At 47.1% G+C, this 22064-nt stretch overlaps 1 protein-coding gene across 1 annotated transcript in view; it reads right to left on the bottom strand.

Annotated features, from left to right (window-relative positions):
* LOC144752077 (indolethylamine N-methyltransferase-like) overlaps positions 1 to 22064 on the bottom strand; it is a 48337-nt gene that overhangs the window by 4939 nt on the left and 21334 nt on the right. Inside the window, exon 2 of the mRNA XM_078640028.1 lies at positions 15496 to 15703. Within this exon, the coding sequence (XP_078496154.1) occupies positions 15496 to 15703 (208 nt within the window). The remainder of the gene's footprint in view (positions 1 to 15495; positions 15704 to 22064) is intronic.

The raw sequence follows: 22064 nt of genomic DNA, 5'->3' as shown, positions 1-22064 counted from the left end.
TGGACTCACCACAAAGGAATACAGATTAAAGTTTAGGGACACCCATAAAGGTCAACTCCAGACATGGTTGGACTTTGTGGATGGCAATGAGTTGGACCTTCATGACGGCTGCACTGGTTTCACATGTTGGTTTGTGTGGGTGTGGGAGCCCTTGGATCCCAGGGCCCTACAGGAAGAGCGGACTGAGCCCTATCCAATTTTGGAGAAGAAAGGGGAAGTTGCCTTCTAGGTATACTGAGGAAGCCCTAGAATTCCTCATATATATCTCCATGTATTCGCATAACGCCCCACCAGGACAGAGCTGACATGACCATGCTCATGCTCACTGATGTAAGCCAGGAGGAGGAACGTGAGTCTCTCCATGACCAACTGTCAAACAGCCCACAAGATGGTTCAGTAGTGGGTATTGTCTTATTTGACTCTGTATAAACAACAGCAAGCTGACTACAGGCAAGACCTAGGTCCGTTTTCTGGCATCTTTTCTTTGACACTGGTGACAGCCTCCCTGTAAAAAACAAAATCTATAGATTTTCTGTCCAAGACAAAACCTGCATCAAAATTAAGTAAGCAAGATGCTAGAGATTTTACCTTTTGACAGTCTCTGGGCTAGCCCAGGGGTATTGGTCTTAAATTCTCACTCAAAAGGAGGAAACCAGATATGATGTGTTGTGTGGATTATGGGGGTTTAAATGTAGTCACTAAAACTGATGCACACCCCTTTGTAATGTCGTATTAGCTAATTGACAAGCTGGGTGCAGCCACATTCCTGAGTACTTTTCATTTAATATCAGGGTACTTGCAGATTGGGCTCACATAGGAAGTCAAAGAGGGGTCAGCATTTTCAACTCCAAGGGGCTACTTTCAATATAAGGTGATGCCTTTTGGTCTAAAAAATTAACCTGCCAATTAAGAAAGGTTGGTGAATTGGGTTCTTTCAGGCCAGGACAACTGTAGTACAGCACACCTTGACACTATAGCTCTCTTATTTCCGCCTGGGGAATTGGGATGATCCCCTGGTCTACCTGGGGGAGGATTTACACCGCTGACGCAGGAGGCAGACCTAACTATCAAGCACAGTAAGTGTCAGATAGGGAAGAGTTATGTCATGTGCTTGAGCTACCTTTGGGGGTGGAGGCCAATTTCAACCTCCACTACCCAAGATCCAGAACATTCTGGAGTGGGAGGGTCCTAAATCTCAGACCACAGGATGCTAGAAGACCTTTGACGACTTGAAGGATGCTATGAGCTCCTAAAGACACCAGACTATGGAAAGGATGTCTTTGTCCAAACAGATACTTCTGAACATGAAATTGAAGCCGTGTTGTCACAACAAGTCATAGTGGCCAGGATCAACCAGTCACCTATTTCATCAAACAACTGCTCCCTAGAGAGCAGCGTTGGAGTGCCATTGACAGGGAAGACTTTACTGTGGTTTGGCTTCTGAAGAAGCTGAGATCATACTTATTTGGGCCTCACTTTAAGGTTCAAACTAATGAGAGACTTTTCAGATGGCTGATGTAGAGGAGAAACAAAGCCCCCACCTGTTGAGGTGTCCTATTTCCTTACAGGTTGTGCACCTTAGAGTGGATCCCAGACCAGGGACTGACCCCGCAGATGGCTTTTCCAGGTTTTTCCACTTAGATGATGATAGCTACCAGGGGTTTAGTTAGTTTCTCATCGCCTTTCATCTGGAGGGGCCATGTTGGAAAGTGTCCTTTTTGCATGGTCACAGCCCCCCAATTTGTTCACCAGTGCCAGTGCTCTCTCCCTTAAACAGATATGTGCGAATTGGCAACTTCAATTGGCAAGGACATTAACCCCCTTTTAAGTTCCATGTGCTTGGTACCAGTGGTACCAATGGAATGGGTGTTAATTAGGTCTCAAGGGCCTAATGAGTGACCCAAATAAACTTCTGACAGTAGGTCTGTTATTACAGACTGCAGTAGCGGTATAAAATTCCCAAGTTTAACTATGTTCTCAGGTCAAAGCAGTAAGTTTAATTTACATCAGTCACCCTAAGGAATGCCTTCTCAGCCGAGCAGGCAGGGTGCATTATATTAAGGGTGAGACATAACATAGAATTGCAAACTTATTTCTCCCTGAAGTGGCCTTCCGCATTATAAAATACTATACGTATTCAGTGGTTCAAAGGATAACATAGCCTGCCACCCAGGAAACAATGTGGCCGCTAGTTCCATTATGGTACATCTGAAATAAGTTAAGTTTGGTATGAAATAACTTGCAGCCTCCCCCAACATGATTCTTGTACCAGAGGCAATGTGGCATGCACCCAGGTGGTTTTCTTAAAGGTCGGCATCTGTTTGCCTTAGCATTTTTATGCTCTGCTTGCCATTTCAAGCTTGTTGCCTCCAAGACAGGACCCTGACCCCCTCCCAATAGTCAGAAACAAAGACCTCAATGGAAAGAAAGTCAGACCTCCCTCCCTGACGGGATGGCTAGTGAAGTGGCAAATCAAGGCACTGAGCTTCAATGCTTTCAACCCCTCTAATATGCATCCAGGTCCCTCCCAAAGTAAGGTACAACCTTCTCCCTGCCGCTAGGCACATTGGCACCCGGACAGGCTGGAAAAATATGTGGTCAAGTGGTGTATACATACAAAAGGCAAGCCACACCTTTAGGGTGGACTAACTGGTACATACAGCTACGAAAGGGATCTGCCACTGTGCCATAGTGGCACTAGTCCCCTGCAGCCACTCATAAACACAGTGTTATAGAACCAAAGAATTGCTGCTGGCCATCAGGCACTCTGAGGGATCACCCAGAAACAAATGGTCTAATGCATTGTGGGAATTGTAGTCCTTCTCGCCACAAAGTTTCAGTTGGCTATTGTTTTGCCCCAGACCTCCCAATTATTGTTCACCGTAGGACTATGTGCACCTGGCCACCACTAACCAGTGCTAATTTCCTTACACTCACTCCTCTAAACATGATCTGATTGGCATAGAACTAACGTCCATATTAATGTAACTAATTTACTTATACGTCTTTTGTAGATTGGCATACCATATACTGTGGGCCTGTAAATTAAATGAAATCTGTGGGCCTGCAGCACTTATTGAACCACCCACTTAAGGAGTACCTTAACTGCCCAGGACTGCCCCCGCAGCCTGCATGCAGTTTTGATTTTTCATGTTGACTTGCCTTTGAAACCGCTAGGATAGGCCCTTGATTGCCCATAGTGCTGGGTGCTATGCAATTAAATGATTCAATATATACTTTTAAGTTTTACATGCCCTGGTACTGAAAAACGCCCAAATTAATTTGTCACCACTGTGAGGCCTACCACTCCCTCGGGATAACATTGTGTATTCCTTACTAGATTTCATAAGCTATTATTTACAATTGGGAGCAGGGGACAGGTCACATTTGGTACCTATGAAAATCTAATTATAATTTAATGGTAGAGTAGGATTTCATATCACAATTTTGAAAATGCCACTTTTAGAAAGTTGGCATTTCCCTGTCAGTATCCCTTTGTGCATCCAGCCTGTGCTGGAACACAAGACTGGCTGTAGCTGATGATTAGTCATTGTGAATTTCCCCTAGACTGTCACACATTAGACTTAATAGGAGTCTCTGAATGGGCCATCTGCTGTCGGGATGGGGGAGGCTGAGCAGACACAACTTAACTTACACCTGAATAGCCTATGCTCTGCCTTCACACAATAGGACTAACAACCCTGTACAGTCCCTGCAGCCAGCTTGGAGCCAAGGCAGGGGAGTCAGGAAATTCCATGCACTTCAAGGAACCCTTTCAGAGGCTTCTCCTACCGTGACAGGTGAAGGGCACAAGGGTATAGAGATATGTCCTTCAGCCCCAAATCTTCAGCCCTCTGGGCCAGTCACCCCACGGACCGCACACACTCTCTGCGAGTGAGCCCAGGCTGCCCCCGATCCCGCCGAGTGCCGCCTCTGCCCGCAGCTGTGCTCCTGTTGTAATTTATATCGCTTTGTCTCTGCGTTGTTCCCTGTTGTAATTTATATTGCTTTGTCTCTGCGCCGCTCCCCGCTGTAATTTCTATCATTTTGTCACTGCGTTGTTCCCTGTTCTAAGTATCATTGTATTGTATTTTTCTCTGCTGTCCGCTTGTTGTGCCCCTGCCCTCTGATTTTCGTTTTTGTTCCCCCTCTGGTGTGCCCAGCCCCGGTCACGTTTCCCGCCCGCTCCCCGCCGCTGCATCCCCTGCGGCCCCGCCCCCTTCCCTCTCACTCCCTTCCCATTCGCTGCCCCGCTCCCACCTCCCAGCTGCTCCTCCCTCGCTCCGCCCCCCCACTCTCCTCATATGTCAGAGTGGCGGAGCGTTGGCGCGCAGCGGGCGCTCCCTTAGCGCGCCGAAGGCGCGCCAAAGGTAAGCCCGTCTGCGCCCGTCCGCGCCTGGCCCACGCCCAGCGCCAGAACCCCTGGCCCCCACAGACACCAGCCCACCCGCCGGACTTTCGACGCCATCGAACTCAACGCACTCAACGCCGGCCGGAGCCCTGGCTGCTCCTGAGCCACCCCGAGACGCAACCACGGTCCCTTCAGCTGCCACTCCTGCAAGTTCACCTGCATCCGGACGTGCTCTGCACCAGCACCCACCAAGCCGAGCACCAGCAGCAACCACCTGAAGTGCATCCTGCTCAACACCGGCTCCGTCCACAGACACGCCGTAGAGCTCTGGAACCTGCTCGACACAACATCACCTGACGTCGCCTTCCTCACGGAAACATGGATGAACGCCTCCTCAGCACCCGACATTGCCATCGCCATCCCGGACGGATACAAGATCTCCCGGCGGGACTGCGGCAATCAGACCGGAGGAGGCATCGCCATCATCCACAGGAACACCATCCGCCTCACGACCAACACCGACGACACCCTCACAACCGCCGAACACCTGCACTTCCAGATCCACACCGACCCCAAGACCACCCTCAGAGGCACCCTCATCTACACACCCCCGGGACCACACACACAATTCAGCGAAGACATCGCCGACTTCATCAGCCCACACGCCCTCTCCTCCGCTGACTACATCCTCCTCGGGGACCTCAACTTTCACCTGGAGAACAACAACGACTGCAACACCACCACCCTGCTGGACAACCTCGCCAACCTCGGTCTCAAGCAGCTGGTAACCTCCCCCACCCACAACGCCGGACACACACTCGACCCCGTCTTCTCATCCAGCAAGGACATCGCCTTCAGCCACGCCACCGGACTCCACTGGATGGACCACAGCTGCGTCCACTTCAGCTTCAGAAAGAACACGATCCACCACCACCAGCAACAGGTCGCATGCAGAAGCTGGAACAAGATCACAGCCGACCAGCTCGCCGCATCCCTGAGCCAAGACCCCCCGCCAGCTCAGCGAACCCCAGCCAGGCCGCCAACAACCTCAAGAAGTGGATCAGCAACTGCGCAGACGACCTCGCCCCACTGAGGACCCCGCCCAGCAGACCCGGCAGTAAGAAAGCACCTTGGTTCACCGACGAACTCAAAAGCTCCAAGAAGAACTGCCGAGCCCTCGAGAGAGCCTGGCGCAGAGACCCAACATCAGACAACATGACCACCCTCAAGCTCGCCACTCGAAAACACCACCAACTGATCCACACCACCAAGAAAACCGCATTCAAGGAACGACTGGACAACAACGCACACAACAGCAAGGAACTCTTCAACATCGTCAAAGAGCTCCCCAACGCCGGAAACAACGACATCACCCCATCACAAGACCTCTGCAACTCCCTCGCCTCCTACTTCCACAGACATACACAACAGCTTCATCACACAGCCAACGCACCCCACGACCGCACCGGCACCCCCCACCACCACCCTCCGCGCCTGGACCCCGATCAACACCGAAGAAACCCGACGCACGATGAACTCCATCCACTCCGGATCCCCAACCGACCCCTGCCCTCACCACGTCTTCAACAAGGCCGACGCTGTCATTGCACCCCACCTGCGGGATATCATCAACACCTCCTTCAACACCGCTACTTTCCCGGAGAGCTGGAAGCACGCCGAACTCAGCGCTCTACTGAAGAAACCATCAGCGGACCCCACCAAACTCAAAAACTACCGCCCCATCTCGCTCCTCCCGTTTCCGGACAAAATCATCGAGAAGACCGTCAACAAGCAGCTGGCCGCCTTCCTCGAGACGAACGGATCCCTCGACCTCTCGCAGTCTGGCTTCCGGGCCAACCACAGCACCGAGACCGCCCTCATCGCAGCCACCGATGACATCCGAGCCCTGCTCGACAACGGGGAAACTGTGGCCCTCATCCTCCTGGACCTCTCCGCGGCATTCGACACTGTCTGCCACCGCACCCTAGTGCAGCGCCTCAGCAATGTCGGAATCCAAGAAAAGGCACTAGAAATGATCATCTTCTTCCTCGCCGGAAGGACACAGAGAGTCCGCCTCCCCCCGTTCAGATCCAAGGCCACCGAAGTCATCTGTGGCGTACCACAAGGATCATCTCTCAGCCCCACCCTCTTCAACGTCTACATGAGCCCCCTTGCGGCCATCGCACGCCAACACAACCTCAACATCATCTCCTACGCCGACGACACCCAGCTGATCCTCTCCCTCACCAACGACCCCGCCACCGCCAGAACCAACCTACACGAAGGGATGAAAGACGTAGCCGAGTGGATGATGAACAGCCGCCTGAAACTGAACTCAGACAAGACGGAAGTCCTCATCCTGGGCTCTTCTCCCTCCGCATGGGACGACTCCTGGTGGCCCACCGCCCTGGGCAGCGCACCCAAACCCGCAGACCACGCACGCAACCTGGGCTTCATCCTGGACTCCTCCCTCTCCATGACCAGAGAAGTCAACGCCGTCTCCTCGTCGTGCTTCAACATCCTGCGCATGCTACGTAAGATCTTCCGGTGGATCCCCACCGAGACCAGGAAGACGGTCACCCAGGCCCTCGTCTCCAGCCGGCTGGACTACGGCAACTCCCTCTACGCCGGAACCACTGCCAAACTCCAGAAGAGACTCCAGCGGATCCAGAACGCCTCAGCAAGACTCATCCTCGACATCCCCCGACACAGCCACATTTCCGGACACCTGAGAGACCTGCACTGGCTCCCGGTCAACAAGAGAATCACCTTCCGTCTCCTCACCCACGCACACAAAGCCCTACACAACCAAGGCCCAAGATATCTCAACAGCCGCCTCAACTTCTACATTCCCGCACGCCAGCTTCGATCGACCAGCCATGCCCTCGCCGCCGTCCCCCGCATCCGAAGAGCCACCACAGGAGGAAGGTCCTTCTCCTACCTGGCCGCCAAGACCTGGAACTCCCTCCCGACCCACCTCCGCCTGACCCAAGACCACCTCGCCTTCAGGAAGCAGCTCAAGACCTGGCTGTTTGAGCAGTAGCGGACCCCCCCTCCCCAAGCACCTTGAGACCCTCCGGGTGAGTAGTGCGCTATATAAATGCATTGATTGATTGAGTGTACTTTGGAACCTGTGGATACTGTGCCGCAAAGAAGGACGGCTGTGATTCTGAAGAAACTGTCATTCTGCTGAACTACTATTCTGAAGCGCACACACCCCTGTCAACCAGCAGCCCAATTTCTCACATTATGTGTGTTGCTTCCCTTGGAGAAAAGAAACACATAGAAAAGTGGGTTGATACAGCAATTGGAACAGGTAACTTACATCAGTGAATGTCACATGATGATTCATCTGAAAAATGAGATCAGCTTAGAATATTTCATGCTTGGGTGATCATTTGTTTCAGGATGAATAATAGGATTGTTATTTTATTATCATTCTGGTAGTTTGCACACCAGTATCTTGTGGGTCTCCTCAATTATTGCAGTTTACCTAAAATAGATCAAGACTGTACTTATTTGTATTTTCGTGTTCAACTGGTATGTCAATGTTTGGGACCCGGAAGCACGTCGTCAGTCGTTTACACGCGACGAACCAGGAAGAGACGAACTAAACTGATTCAGCTTTATTTATTTATTTATTTATTGAAGTTTTGTATAGCGCTAGCTGGACCCGGGGGTATCAGAGCGCTTCACAGCAAATAGAGAAATGCAATCAAGGCAATAAGCAATTAATACAAGAATCGGAGACGATAGGAGGGGAATAAAGCCTGCACACCAACAAAACAACAGCAATAATAACGTAATAAGAGACGGAGTTCGGGGGTGGATCGGTTAGATTTGAGTACCGTAGAGGAATCGGATTTCTGCTGTTGGGAGATGGGCTTCTCTTTAAGCACCGGAGCGTTCAAGGAAGAGGGCTTTGAGTAGCGTTTTGAATTGTGGGAAGGAGGCGGTCGTTCTGATATGTGGGGGGATGGAGTTCCAAATCCTGGGAGCGTTCCCCGCAAAGGATTTATTAGAGGTCTTGCGTTTCTGTGATTTCAGCGGGATGAGCAGGAGTGTGTTGGACCTTCTGAGGTTCCAGGATTGTCCAGCCCTTTTGAGTTTAGAGGCCAGGTATTCAGGTTTGCCTGTATGCAAGGCTTTATGTGTGAGGCAGGCTGTGCGGAAGTTAGCTCGTTGGTCAATCGGAAGCCATTTGAGTTCTTTGAGCAACGGGGAGATGTGGTCAAATTTCTTTGTTCCTGTGATCATTCTTGCGGCAGCGTTGAGGGTGGAGTTGAGGGGTCCCAGGTGTGACTTGGCTGTTCCAGTCAGTACAGCAATGCCATAGTCAATTCTTGAGAGCACGAGTGCCTGGGTGGCATGTTTCAGATCTTTGGGGGGGAGGAAGGGTTTAATTTTGTAGAGAAGTTTCAAGTTCATGAACGCGCTTTTGGCGGTTTTAGAGATATGCTTCTTCATGTCCAGTTTGGGGTCGAGAGTGATTCCTAGTGATTTTGCTGAGTCCGTTGGAGTAAGAGAGACATTGAGGGCATTTAAGGCTTTGAGCCATTCCACTATTTGTGGGTTTTCATCTTTGTTCGAGATTAAGAGAACTTCCGTTTTATCTTCGTTCAGTTTGAGGTGGTTGGCTGAGAGCCAGTGTTGAACCTCCATGAGTGTGGCATTAAGTCTGTGAATGTCAGCGATCGAAGTGGTTTCCAAGTAGAGTTGAGTGTCATCCGCGTACAGGTGGAAGGGGATGTTAGAGTTCCTTAGGAGAGAGGTGAGGGGTTCCATGTAGATGTTGAAAAGTTGCGGGGAGAGTACTGATCCTCGTGGAACACCTCTGTTGATGGGGAGGGGGTCTGACTCGAAACTGTTGATCTTTATTCTTTGAGAGCGGTTGTTAAGAAAGGAGGCGAACCATTTTAGGACTGTGTTTTCGATGCCTGCTCTTTCTCGGAGGACATTAAGAAGGAGGGAGTGATCGACCGTATCAAATGCAGCCGAGAGGTCAAGGAGAATGAGGAGGCTACATTGGTTGGAGTCGAGTGACATGCGCAAGTCGTCAAGGACATTTAGGATAGCGGTTTCCGTACTGCAGCCCTTTCTGAACCCTGATTGGAGAGGATCCAGTAGGTTCGAATTCTCTAAGTGTTGGGTTAATTGTGACAGCACACATCTTTCCAGAATTTTGGCTAGGAACGGAAGATTCAATACTGGTCTGAAGTTGTTCATGTCTGTGAGATCAAGGCCGGGTTTTTTGAGCAGAGGGGTGACTTGTCCTAGTTTAAGGCAGTCAGGGATGAGGCCCTCGCTTAAGGAGCTATTGATGATCTTGCCCCAGATTGGGGCTAGGGTGAGCTTCAAGTCCTTGGCCAGTCTCGAGGGAAGTAGATCGAGAGAGTGAGAGGAGGGTTTCGCTGCGTCGATAAGATTGCTTATCATTTCAACCTCGACCGGCTGGAAAGAAGACCAGCGGAGAGATGATGTTACTGGGGTGTTGTGGATGAATGCAGGGCTCTGGATGAAGGAGCGGTCGATTTTGGCGATTTTTTCATTGAAGAAGCTTGCGAAGTTGTCACATTGGGTTTTGGAGGCAGCTAAGTTGGCCACCTTGGGAATGGAGGTTTGGTTTCTAATGATGTCGAAGAGTTCCTTGGGGCGGTTTCTGGCATTGTCTAATGTAGAACTGAAGAAGGAAGTCTTCTTACTTTTGATGTGAGTATAGTATATTTTGCGGGCTGCCTTCAGTTGGTCCCGATGCAAGGCAGATGGGTTGTTTCTCCAAGTTCTTTCCAAGGATCTAAGGTGTCTTCTTTCCTCATTAATGTCAGTAGGGAACCAAGATCTGGAGGGGATGCTTCTGGGTTTTTTTAGTTTCAAAGGAGCCAGCTGATCTAGGACAAGCTCTAGATTGGAATGGTAGAGCGAGGTGAGTTCCGAGGTAGAGAGGGGCTCCGCCGTGTTCGGGAGGAGCGTGCTGAGTCCTTCCTCAAGCTTGTCTCGGGGAACTCTGGTGGTGTTCCTGACCCATTTGGGGGGGGCTTGGGTGGGTGGGAGTGACACGGCCGGTTGCAGGATGTGAAATAAGATGATGTGTTGGTCTTACCAGTCCACCGGGATGATGTGGTCAATCGAGAGTGCATTTTTGTTCGCGATGATGGCATCCAGGGTCGCTCCTCTGTAGTGTGTTTCTTCTGAGCAATGTTGGACCAAATCGTTGTCTTGTAGCAGGGTGTTGAGAGATTGAATCAGCGGGTTTTTGTGGTCGTTCCGTCTTAAGTTGAGGTCGCCCATAATTAGATTGTTGTCGCCATTAAGTGCGGATTGGGTGATCAGATCCGATAACTGGGCTTTAAATTCGTTGGCATTGCCTGGGGGATGGTAGAGGAGATGGCACTGACGAGAGCTATGACCGTGACATTTGATGTTGACCGACAGGCATTCGAAGGAGCTGTGCAGGTAGGAGGGAGCTTCAGAGACTGCGAGGTTGCTTTTGTAGATGATCGCTATGCCGCCACCTTTGTGAATGGGCCTGTCTTTACGGATAATTGAGAAGCCGGGAGGCACCAGCATATCCAGAATGGGATGGGATAGGGAGTTAAGCCACGTTTCAGTAATGAAGGCCACATCCAGGTCATGAGAGAGGATGGATTCAGCTATTTCCGTTGCATGTTTGACTGTGGACCGGCTGTTGATAAGCATGCAGTTCAAGTGGGGGGGTCTTCTTTTGTTTTCAAATTGTCAGGGATGGCTCTGGGAATGGGGGACAGATAAAGAGGGGGTCTGATTGTTCTATGGGTGGGCAGGTCCCTACCTATTCCGGTGATGACTTGGATCGAGGAGGAGAGGGTCGGAATCACGTGAGGGGCCAGGGCAGGCTGGTTCGGGGGGAGTTCGTGTGAAGCGACGAGTGCGCTCACTTCTAGAGGGGAGAAAGAGGTAGAGTTTCTGCTGGGAGTGATTGCTCGTGACTTCGTCGGGACTTTCGTGAGAGGGGGCAGGGGACCAGGGAGGGTATGAGCCTGGACGGTACGGGGAAAATCATTCCTAGGGGGAGGCGGGGGGATGTAGTGTGAGGCAGAGGGGGAGGGGGGTAGCTGGAGATTCCCGAAGGCAGAGAGGGTTTCCTTCAGTCCTAGGATCAGGGTCGAGATCTGAGCTTCAACAATGTCGAGGCGCTGCGCTATCTCGAGTGAGGGGGGGGGGTCAGTGGAACTGGGAGGTACTGGGTGTGAGGAGCTAATGGGTGAGTTTCCAGTGGGAGGGATAAAAGGATGGGAGGTGGCGGGATCTGGATTGGGGTTTTGTTGTGGGAGGGTTGTTAAGGGAAGGGTGTTGTGGGCCCTACGGGGGAGGGAGATAGCTTCAGAGGAGGGGGAGGTGAGAGCTAGCGGAGAGAGGAATGGCGGATTAGGAGGTTGAGTAATGGGGTTGTCAGGTCTATCTATCAATTGTGGGAGGGTTAGAGGGTGAGGTGGATTACTGTCCAAATGGGGGTGCGTGTTTACTTCGTTAGAGGGAACAGAGTGAACAAGGGGAGTGGGTATTGGTGGGGGTGGATTGAGCGATGGTGTAGTTGAGGGGTCTGGGATCATTGAGGGGGGAGGCAGAGAGCGGGAGGTGCTTCTGGAGCTAGGGAATGGTCTAGGATCATAGGATGGGTGTGACGGACGGGGGGCGAGACTTGTGAGGTATGGTGGGTTAGGGCTGTCGGGAGCGGCTGGGTGGAGGAGGGACTAGGTGGTGTAGTGGAAGGACGCTGGGGTGGCGAGGGGGGCTCAGTGGGGGGAGGTTGGGTGTGCCGGACGGGGGGTGAGAGTTGTGAGGAATGGGGCGTTAGGGCTGTCGGGAGCGGCTGGGTGGAGGAGGCTCTGCCGCCTCGCCATTCAGGCGCCCTCACCAACATAGAAATTAGGCTCAAATGCCAGAGGAAAGATTTTCTCTATAGCGGCTGCCTTGGAGACTGCACTCCACTCCACCTAATTTCCAAACAAAAAGTGAAATTGAGCATCGTGGACTGTTTTCTAAATCAGTCACATCAACTCTGAAGCTCAGAGAATCTGGTCCTGATGAGAACTCTTTCCATCAAATAAGAGTTCGAAACGCGTAGACTGTTACAGCCAGAAAGCATAGGAAACTGTGGTGCAGAATTTGAAAAGATTTGAAAAAATATATATATGGCTTTCTGTGAATATTAATATTCCAGTGTAAATTTGCTTGTGTGTCTGTGGTTGCTGTAGATTTAGGTTGATTGAGGTATGAATGAATTTTTTTGATTGTAAATGTATTGAACCTTTTGCTGACTATGATGTTTGTATTGATGTAAAATTTATGTATATAAGGTCTTATGAACTTGTGAACATGGTGAAATCATAACCAAATCTTTTGCTAAACCAATTGCTATAAAAATAAAGGATTAATTCTATTCACATTAGTGATATCGAGACATCTTGTTTGGTTCGGATGTACTTAGGAACTTTAGTCCAAATTCTTTTACAGTATTGGCACTTCTTTTGTTAATTATTGCTTGTGGCAAAGCCTTACTGGTGGGAGCCCTGACCCAGTGGTGGTTTCTTGTGTCTCTACCTGTGCATACCCTCCTTCCCCAAATTGTGAGATATATAGTCCAAGTGGTGTAATCAACAATAAACTGTGAACGAGTATGTTACAAAAATGTGCTAACTTGCCCATACCACCCCTCTTATCTAGGCCAGAAATTGCATCAAAGTACAGAAAACAATTGCTAACAATCTTAACCCATGAAAGATAGTGTACATTTTTTTCTACAATCTATGTCCCAGGAGAATTGTTCTACCTGCTTACTCTACCAAAGCCAACATCCTTCTCTGATCGTATTACACTTACCATAGTATATAACACCTCCTTTGTACAGTGTTGATTTATTCTGGTCTTTGTCTTGTCTTCTCCTCTCACTCTGGGGCCTATTTACAAACTACATTGTGTGGTATGTTAGTAGCACTACAATAATACTACTAATATACAACACAATGCTATTAATAAACCTCTGTGCAGAAATTCTGCCTTCGCCTCTAAGACATAGATATAGATTTTAGTAGCAAATGGGTTAGATAAATAGGGTAGTAGTTAAAAAACATAGAATGCTTACTACAATATGGGATGAAAAAGGGGAGGAGTAAAGAGGGGTTAAGGGAAGAATGTGTTCCAATCCACCAAAGACTAAGCCCATTCCAATTCACAAACAGCGCTTTTAAAGCCACTACAGGATAGGTACTGTGTTTTTTCCCTACAATCTATGTCTGAGGAGGATTATTCTACCTGATGATTCTACCAAAGCCAACCTCCTACTAGGACTTAAATGTTCATTACGCTCACCTTAGCTTATGACTCCTTCTTTATATTATGATGATTTACGCTGGTCTTTGTCTTGGATTTTCCACTCCCTCTCAGGGCTATTCACAAACTACATTTGGAAGTACATTTGTAGTACAAAAAAATACCACTAATTTACTACAAAATGCTACTGACAAACCTATGTGCAGAGTTTCTACCTCCACCTCTCATATATTTATATGTGCGTAGATCTCTCCTCTCGTATCTTTATCTTTGTAGAGATCTCTGCCCCGACTGCAGAGTTTCCTAAGATATAGACATATATTGTAGTAGTAACTGTGGCGGATAAATAGGGGAGTGACTGACAGACATGGAATACTTACTTTAAAATAGGAGGCATTTAGGAAGTAGTAAAGAGGAGTTTATGGATATGTTTCCGATCCGCAAAAGAATAAGCCCATTTCCATTCACAAACAATGCTTGCTACTGTCAAAAACTACCCAATACAACAATACATTTACTCTGAGAGCTGGCGTGAGTCCAGCACCAAAGTGTTCAAACACAGCTATGGCAAGACCCTTAAAATGAAGGGGATTAAAATAAAACCCCATAGGAAATAAGGTGAAATTAAATTAAAATGCCTAAACTAGTTTAAAATACAAATACTTAATTTAATTTGTGACTAATTGTTCATGATATTTATTCTCCGCTAACTTCATGAGTTTGTACTACTGTCACAATACAGCAATCCACAATTAAAGTCAACAATAGTATGTTGCACCTCACAGAGATGGAGAATTTGCACCAACAGGAGAGTCTTGGAGGTGCCCCTTCACCTATGATATTTTCCTCCGTCGTCCAGCTTTGTGGCCACAACCTAGGCATACCTAGATCTGACATTGCCTGCTGAGCTGGCATCCTAGGTGACCTTCACCAACTCAGTGGGGGTTTTGTTAAACAGATTTTTCATAAATCCCAAGACCCAACTCTATGACTTGACATCCAATCCACTCCCAGGCTTCCTTGCACTCCCTATCATCCCACACTAGTCTCATTGGACCAAACATGCCCTCTTATTGCATACAATTTAAGTTTAAAGAAACACTAAACTATAACGTGATACATCTTGGTGTGTTGTATATGCTAATTTATGTCAACATAAAGACACATGCATAAAATTACTATTATTTAAACATTTACTTTAAATATAAAAGGTATATATTACAGGCACATTTTATGCCTCTGAAGTCTTTCCTCTCTGAGATGCATCTGATTATGGGCTATGACTTTGCCGGGCAATTCAGTTCACTTGGAGAAGTGTGGCTCACTGGTTAGGAGCGGCAGACCCTGAAGCAGAGGTCGGCCCGGGACCAGGGTACAATTCCCGACGCGGCGGGTCTTGGGCTCAATGTCTGCGGACTCAATAATTCTCGCCTTGGTGCCTACTCTAACCATGGGTCCCACTCTGCAACTCTGGGCAATAGCTTGCTTAATCCCCAGCAACGGCGGGGATGCCTGGCTTCACCTTGGGGTGTCCTCTCACAGGGAAAGCCAGGACGGGTTCCCCAGCGGTATACAGCGCCAGGACGCCACGTAACGAGGTAACAGTGCTCTTTACAAGTATACATACATTACATTACATCTGAAGATAAAAAGCAAACAAAAGAAAAGAACGAAGTTGGAATCGGTTTAGTTGAACAATATTATGAGTAAGGGATAAGAAGTTAACCATGAGAATTGTCATAAGATGGTAAACCTGCTACACTATGGGCTAAGATTATTGAAAAACAGAGTATAGATAATCAGTTGTAATACACAGATTAGTGCAGAATACATACCCTTTGCCCTCAATTTCACAAATCAGTTTTGCTGAATAACTCCAGTCCAAAGCCTCGGGTGCATGTGTCCTCCATTTCTCTACCTCTGAGATGCACTTATCAGTTTCGCAGGATAAAATGATGTCTGTGAAATACTCACAGGCTGGCAGAGCCCATTGAAAAAAAGGAACAATGGACATTGCAATCAATGTCTCTCCCTTCACGACCCCTGGTAAGAAAAATGTTAATTACTTCAATTACTGAAGTTCTTTCAAAAGAAACTCTAATTTATATGGTATGTTGGTCCTTGTTCATGCAACATCTGCAGATTTTCTGAAGAAAAGGGATGGGAAAAGAATGAGCATAGAAATATCGTATACCCACATCAACGCTCATTGACTACCTCTCCGCAGGCTTTGCAGTGCCCCCCATGTGACACATTGTTGTATCATGGAAAGGGACCACTTAATGGTACAAATCAGGCTTGATGTAGGTTTTGCATGTCCCCCCACCCATGACGCATGCAGTTCACAATATAGAGACATTCCCAATATAAAAAGACACTTCAGGCACATATTACAGCATATTGAGAAGAGAACAAGGTGTTAGTCCCATTAGCTCAGTCACCGTGGGCAGTCAGTGATGATTCTCAAAATGGCCTCATGATGGAGGATTGACCTGAACTGGAAGCATGTTTGGGCAAAAGAAAGACATGAAACAGGGTTTGCAGATCTCACCAGGCAATACTGTGATCATCTGATACCTGAACTACAGGGTCAGTGGATATCGGAGAAGTGTGCACTTAACTCAGTCCACATCATGCAGGCAGATCATGTGTTGAGCAAGTAACAGCAGTGCCATTTTGACCGTGGGTAGATTGCTGGACAGCTGCTTACTTTTCTGTTACGCCTGGTAAAATTATAGTCTGGAAGAGTAGCCACAGGGATTATCATAGAAAGGCTGGCAGCACACCAGCTTGAGATGGTCGAGGCTTGTATTTGAAGTCTCTACAGCTCTGAGGTGTAAAACAGAAGGACAAAGCTCTTTTAAAGCAGCTGGACCTCCCCTCTCTCTCCCACAAGCATTGACCACTACTAGAAGATGCACTTTTCTCATGTAAATCTATGGGGGAGGATGGCTTCCCAGGCCACAGGATTGGTTAGAAGCGCTTGATGCTGCTAATGAGGAATACTCTATATCTTTCCCTATATCACCTGTTTGGAAACTCTACAATTTCACACATTTGAAAATAGGAGCACAATCATCTAGAATGTAGTAGCTATCACGGCAAATCATTGATTAACAATGCCGTCAAGATCCTGGACAAAATGTTGTCCACCCGGTACCATTGTTAGCCCATGATTCATGGTGAGGTTTGTTGCAGTCCAATCCTCTTGAACCAACTTCAAATGCTGGCCCACCTCCTCTCGAACGATGCACTGCCAGGATCTCTGATTACAGAGAAGGCTTTAAATTGAGTCGAGTGGGGCTTTCTTTTTAGAACTATAGAAAGGTGTGCCTAGCTCATGACTGTATCACTAAAGGCAAATGGCTCCATCATATCTCAACAGCACATGTCAGCCATGTCACATGTCTTATCCTACACATTTCTAGTTGGCATGTGAACCCTACAGGGTCTCCCACTGTCATCCTTACCTTTTCTGTTGTCAGTCAATCTAATTCATTGCATTGAGGACATAGTGGCATGACTAAGATGGCTGAGTATAGACCCTCATCTTCAACATAGCAATCCCTTCTGGCATAATGTTGGCAGGAGGATTAGTGGTGCGTCAATGTACTGGGTGAAATGGGCAACTAAGGGTGTACTTACTTTGGCCATTGCTAAATGTGTCACTAATATTAGCCTCTTCCTCAACGAAGGGAGATATAATTATAAGGATCATCAAATTCTGACTTTACACTAGAAATCTCATGCATGTGGCAGTATTCTCAACTGGGTCATTGCTTGCGCAGCCAAGAGACCTGCTGCTGGATGAAGTTCTGGGAGACTATTTCGATGACCAATGGAAACTGGAGCCTTGCTTGGAACACCTTAGTATTTGTCATTACACTGCAGACATTACAGATGGGTATGTTTCCTAGGGCAACATTTTTGTCAGTTCAAGCTGCAGTGAGCAGCTGGATTAAAAAAATGGACAATATCGATATAATAGATCAAATAACTACTATGAATGCATGTGCATTACACAAGAGAGAGTTGGTGAAAGCAAATAAGAAATGAGGTGCCTCTAAAAATAATTATTGCATAAGACAGTATTTTTCTGAAAGGTTTTGCAATGAGGACATATAACAAAATAACTGTTGTCGCATTTTCCCGTTCATCGAATGGCTCATGAGAATGAGAGCACAATAGCTAAGAGTGTCCCAACCATCAATTTCCCCAAAATTCTACTAAGATTGCATGGCCATATATGCAAATTACTAAAAGGTGTGCTGCTTAGTTGGCTGATATATTTCCCTTTTTTTAATATTCTTGAAGTTTTCTTGTAGAATACACTGACATCAAGGAAGGAGGCTTTGAGGGGGGGATCTTGACGTCATACAAGATGATCTTCTAAAAGAGCTCTGATAAGCCCAACCTTGTAGACATAAAGCACAGATTAGTACCACCCCCATTTGTGAAAAGACTCATGTGGGAATCGAAGAACAGATTAGGTCTGGATTGGGTAATGATACAAATGATGAAATCACTGGCAACGGTGTGATTGGGCTGGATTACCCTAAGCATCATGTGCTTGGAAGAAATCCTAAGAAATACCAGCTTTGAATGTTTTTATTTTTTCTGCTCTCCCAATAATTCAGGTGATAAATGCTGGTGCTGCTGAGTCTTCTGAGTCGACTGCCATGTCTTCCCTCCTGAAAATCCCCAGGTGCATGTCCCAATCAAATTAACAACACCAGTTTTCCAACTTACTTGTGAAATCTCATATCCAAAGTCCTCAAGTCCAATGCTATATTATGCATCAGACACACAGAGTAATCCTTCCAAGCTCCAAATCCAAATGAAAAGTGACCAGCAGATAGCCGCAGGCACTGGGAAGTGCCTGCTGGAAAGGAAAAGGAAGTTGGAGACTTTGGGGCACTTCCTTACTCTCAAAAAAAGGGAAAACGGAAATAGGACACCTTGCACAAAATAACTACACCCAAATGTTAGTTTGAGGAGTTTTTTCACTCCAAATCATCATTTCGAGAAGGTGAGAACCTTCTCCAGATTGCAGTCTCAGTAGAACCTGCGTTTTCAGGATTGCGTTTGTCACAAAACCCCAATCCGGAAATCAGCTGGCGGGCATGAATGAGTGTTGGCGGCTGACTTGCAAATCTCGTATAGCTCGCGAGCAGCTTGGAAATCTCATCTCCAAACGTGGGCACCTGGTAATTTGCTCCCATACACGCAAACATGCATCTCTGGTGCTCCAACACAAAAAAACTCCGCTCTGTTGTGGATTACAGAATTTGTCAGCAACTCTGTTCTACATGGGCACAGCGGAATTTTGCACCAAGGGTTACGTTAGAAATGCCGTCAGTAAACCCTCTACCACCGTTTCTGAAATCTCTGACAAACCAGGGATACCATGGGAACAGTGGTTCTGTGGTATATAAATAAATAATACCGGATCTAGGTTTTACTGGACATAGCAATAACAGATAGCTCAATAAATAAGAGTCAAGATTCGAGGTAGTAGGAGTTTGCAGGTTTAATACAGCATAAAGGACAGGAACAGGACAACCTGCACAGGAATAGGATGGCAGAGCCTGACAGGGGGGCCCCGACAGCTGTCGGGCAGGATCTGGGATGAGCGCGCTGACATTTAATAACAATACACGAGCATATATAGTAAAACATTTGCAATACAATGAATACAGTAGGCGGAGCAGTGGGTGTGGTCAATAGCAGTCGCGAAAGATAAGAGTGAAAATGGGTGTAACAAGAGGCGTGTACATAGACATGTGATGTAAACGTAACAGAATATGTCATAAATGGGGCGGAAACATGGAGGGGGCTACCTAAGGAGCCGGGACCTCTAACCTAATGGTGCGCGCAAACTGACAATGACGTGTTACTAGGAGAAGCTGGGGGCTACGAACTCTGTGCTAGGAGCAGAGACTGAAGTCTGGAGAGTCAGGGCAACATGTGCCTAAACAATATCTAGTATCTGATGTTTAGAGAACATGTTGATAGAAACCAAAAGTTATCGGGGTAAAGGCTAACAGACTCTAAGACTGGTGCATGCATTATTCTACATGTAGTGCGTTGAAGAATATTAAATGACCATTAATTCAGTATTTTCTCTTACATGGAGACGAGAAGGCTAGACTATGACGGAAACTATTGATGCGATTCAGTAGCTTAGGAATGCAGAAAAGGAGGGCTGGACTGATAACTAGAATCATAACATACTCTTGGCAGACTCGTAGGCAGAGCCAGGCTGAGCCGGGCACTGTGAGGCAGGAAGTAAGTGAAGGGTCGAGGATACAGGTGGGGGCTGTATCGCTCCTCAGCGAGGATTCAGGAGACAGGAGCTGAATCTGGTGTCCAGGCCCTTTTGAGGCCTAGAAACGGGGACTTTTCAATGAAATAACGTGCACACTGGGAAACGTGGCAACGTAACTTTACATAGGCCTAATACTCGTAGCTTTCACGAGAACTGGGAACTGGCATACTAGGGATGGACACAACTGTAATTGCGTCTTTAATCGAACATGGGGAATACATATGCATATTAATCATGCACACATAACATAAGATGGAGGACACGTAGGGACACAGAACATGGCAAAATTTACTTTTCCACATTCCCTCCTTGTCACTACGTTTCCATCAGGAAACATCAATATTCATGATACCATCTATCATTTCATACAGTATCATTTGCTCGTCTCGAATTTTCTTGGAACGGGATTTAGAACGGGACTTGGAACTAGGAATACAAGAGGTAGCACAAATGCCACAAATCGCAGGGCCACATTGTATACATAGGCAGCAACTGAATATGATCGTTACTGCAATACCTAGAAAGGATAATACTTTCCATCCCCAGGCGGAAACTATACTCCAGAACCAACCGGACCATGTCCAGGTGCCTGGATCTTGGTGTAACATATGGGAAATTTTATGGAGTCTGGTTATAGCTGAATAAACAGACGGCGTGTTATTAGGAATGAAAATGCAGCAACTAGATCCGATGACTCTACAAGCCCCGCCCCTATCGGCCAGTATGACGTCAAGGACGAGACGATTCTGGAGCACGACAATTCTCATAAAGGATTGCTCTTCGGTTAAGTTACCTAGAGCAGAAGTAGTCTCAATCACTACTGCTTCGAGGGTTCTGGTTAATCTACGTATCAGTTTACTATTTACAACAGTACCTAAGTAGGGGAAGACACCTTTATTGATATCTATGTATTGTTCTAGAGCAGTTTCAGTATAATCGACAATCGGGAGGTCTCTCTTGTGTCTAGTATGTACTAGGTGGGAATTCCTATGATAGTCAGGTGGGGCTAGAAAAACTGGTGGCAGTAGGAAGGCAATGTAACAGGTTCCCTCCCAATCGAGGGGCAGACGAACATATGCGGTCTGACCACAAACAAAATAAGAATGACGTGAAGCTTTGAAAATAGATTTCCTACTGTCACTATACTTGACAATAGTAGTACAATCACTATGTCCTACATGTACGGAACCATTCTTTCGGACACATAATTCGCCTTTGACTGGTAATACTGAAATAGCAGGTAAGTCTGGAGTAGTATCAGACTGAACATTCAGGACCATGAAATTCGAAGAATAATTACCTAAATTATAAACTTCATTTTCTAGATCTAACCCTGTTCTGTGGGGAAGACCTTGCTTGTCTGGAAAACATGTACTGTTAAGAAAAGACATATCTGTTGAGGATGACGTTAACGTGGACCATGCTCCACACGAACCATTATGTGAAAATGGATAAGGAAAGAGTGGCAGAACTCCCTTAGGTGTCTGGAAAGGGGGGAGTCGACCACACACCCAACAATTAGTGGCATTGCTGGTCTGGTGTGAATAATGTAACATGCGGATAAAGGAATTATTACGCATAGCAAGACGGTATGAGAGTTCATGAGGAGGCAGATCACTAAACGTGTGCTCTACCATAACATTAGAAGACTTATTTACATGAGGAACTGACAAATACAAATAAAAAGCATAACATGTGCAGGTAGTCATAAGGCTGAAAAACAATATGAAACTTAGAAAAACGATACATCGGATTGAGTTTTGACTAACTCTCTCACTATGGGGGTCTATTTTATACATGTCAGAAACCGGTCTAACCGTTTCACCTAGGGGAGGACTTAGACAATCAAACTGGCTGACTTATTTTACTAGACCTTAATTTTAGCTTATACTCCTGTTGCGGAGTTTTCTCTAACAGGGAGGATTCAGTATCATTGTTCTTTGCGGGACAGTCCTTAAGAATAGTATTTTGGCAGTCCTTTAAATCCTCGGAAATGTTCTTAGAAACAGGCTTCAATCCATAAAACTTCTTGATGTGCGACAAATGGACCCACCCCTTCCTGCCTTCCAGCTTGAC

Source organism: Lissotriton helveticus, chromosome 4_2, assembly GCF_964261635.1.
Source record: "Lissotriton helveticus chromosome 4_2, aLisHel1.1, whole genome shotgun sequence".
NCBI classification, from domain to species: domain Eukaryota; kingdom Metazoa; phylum Chordata; class Amphibia; order Caudata; family Salamandridae; genus Lissotriton; species Lissotriton helveticus.
This window is presented reverse-complemented; position numbering and strand designations above follow the sequence as displayed.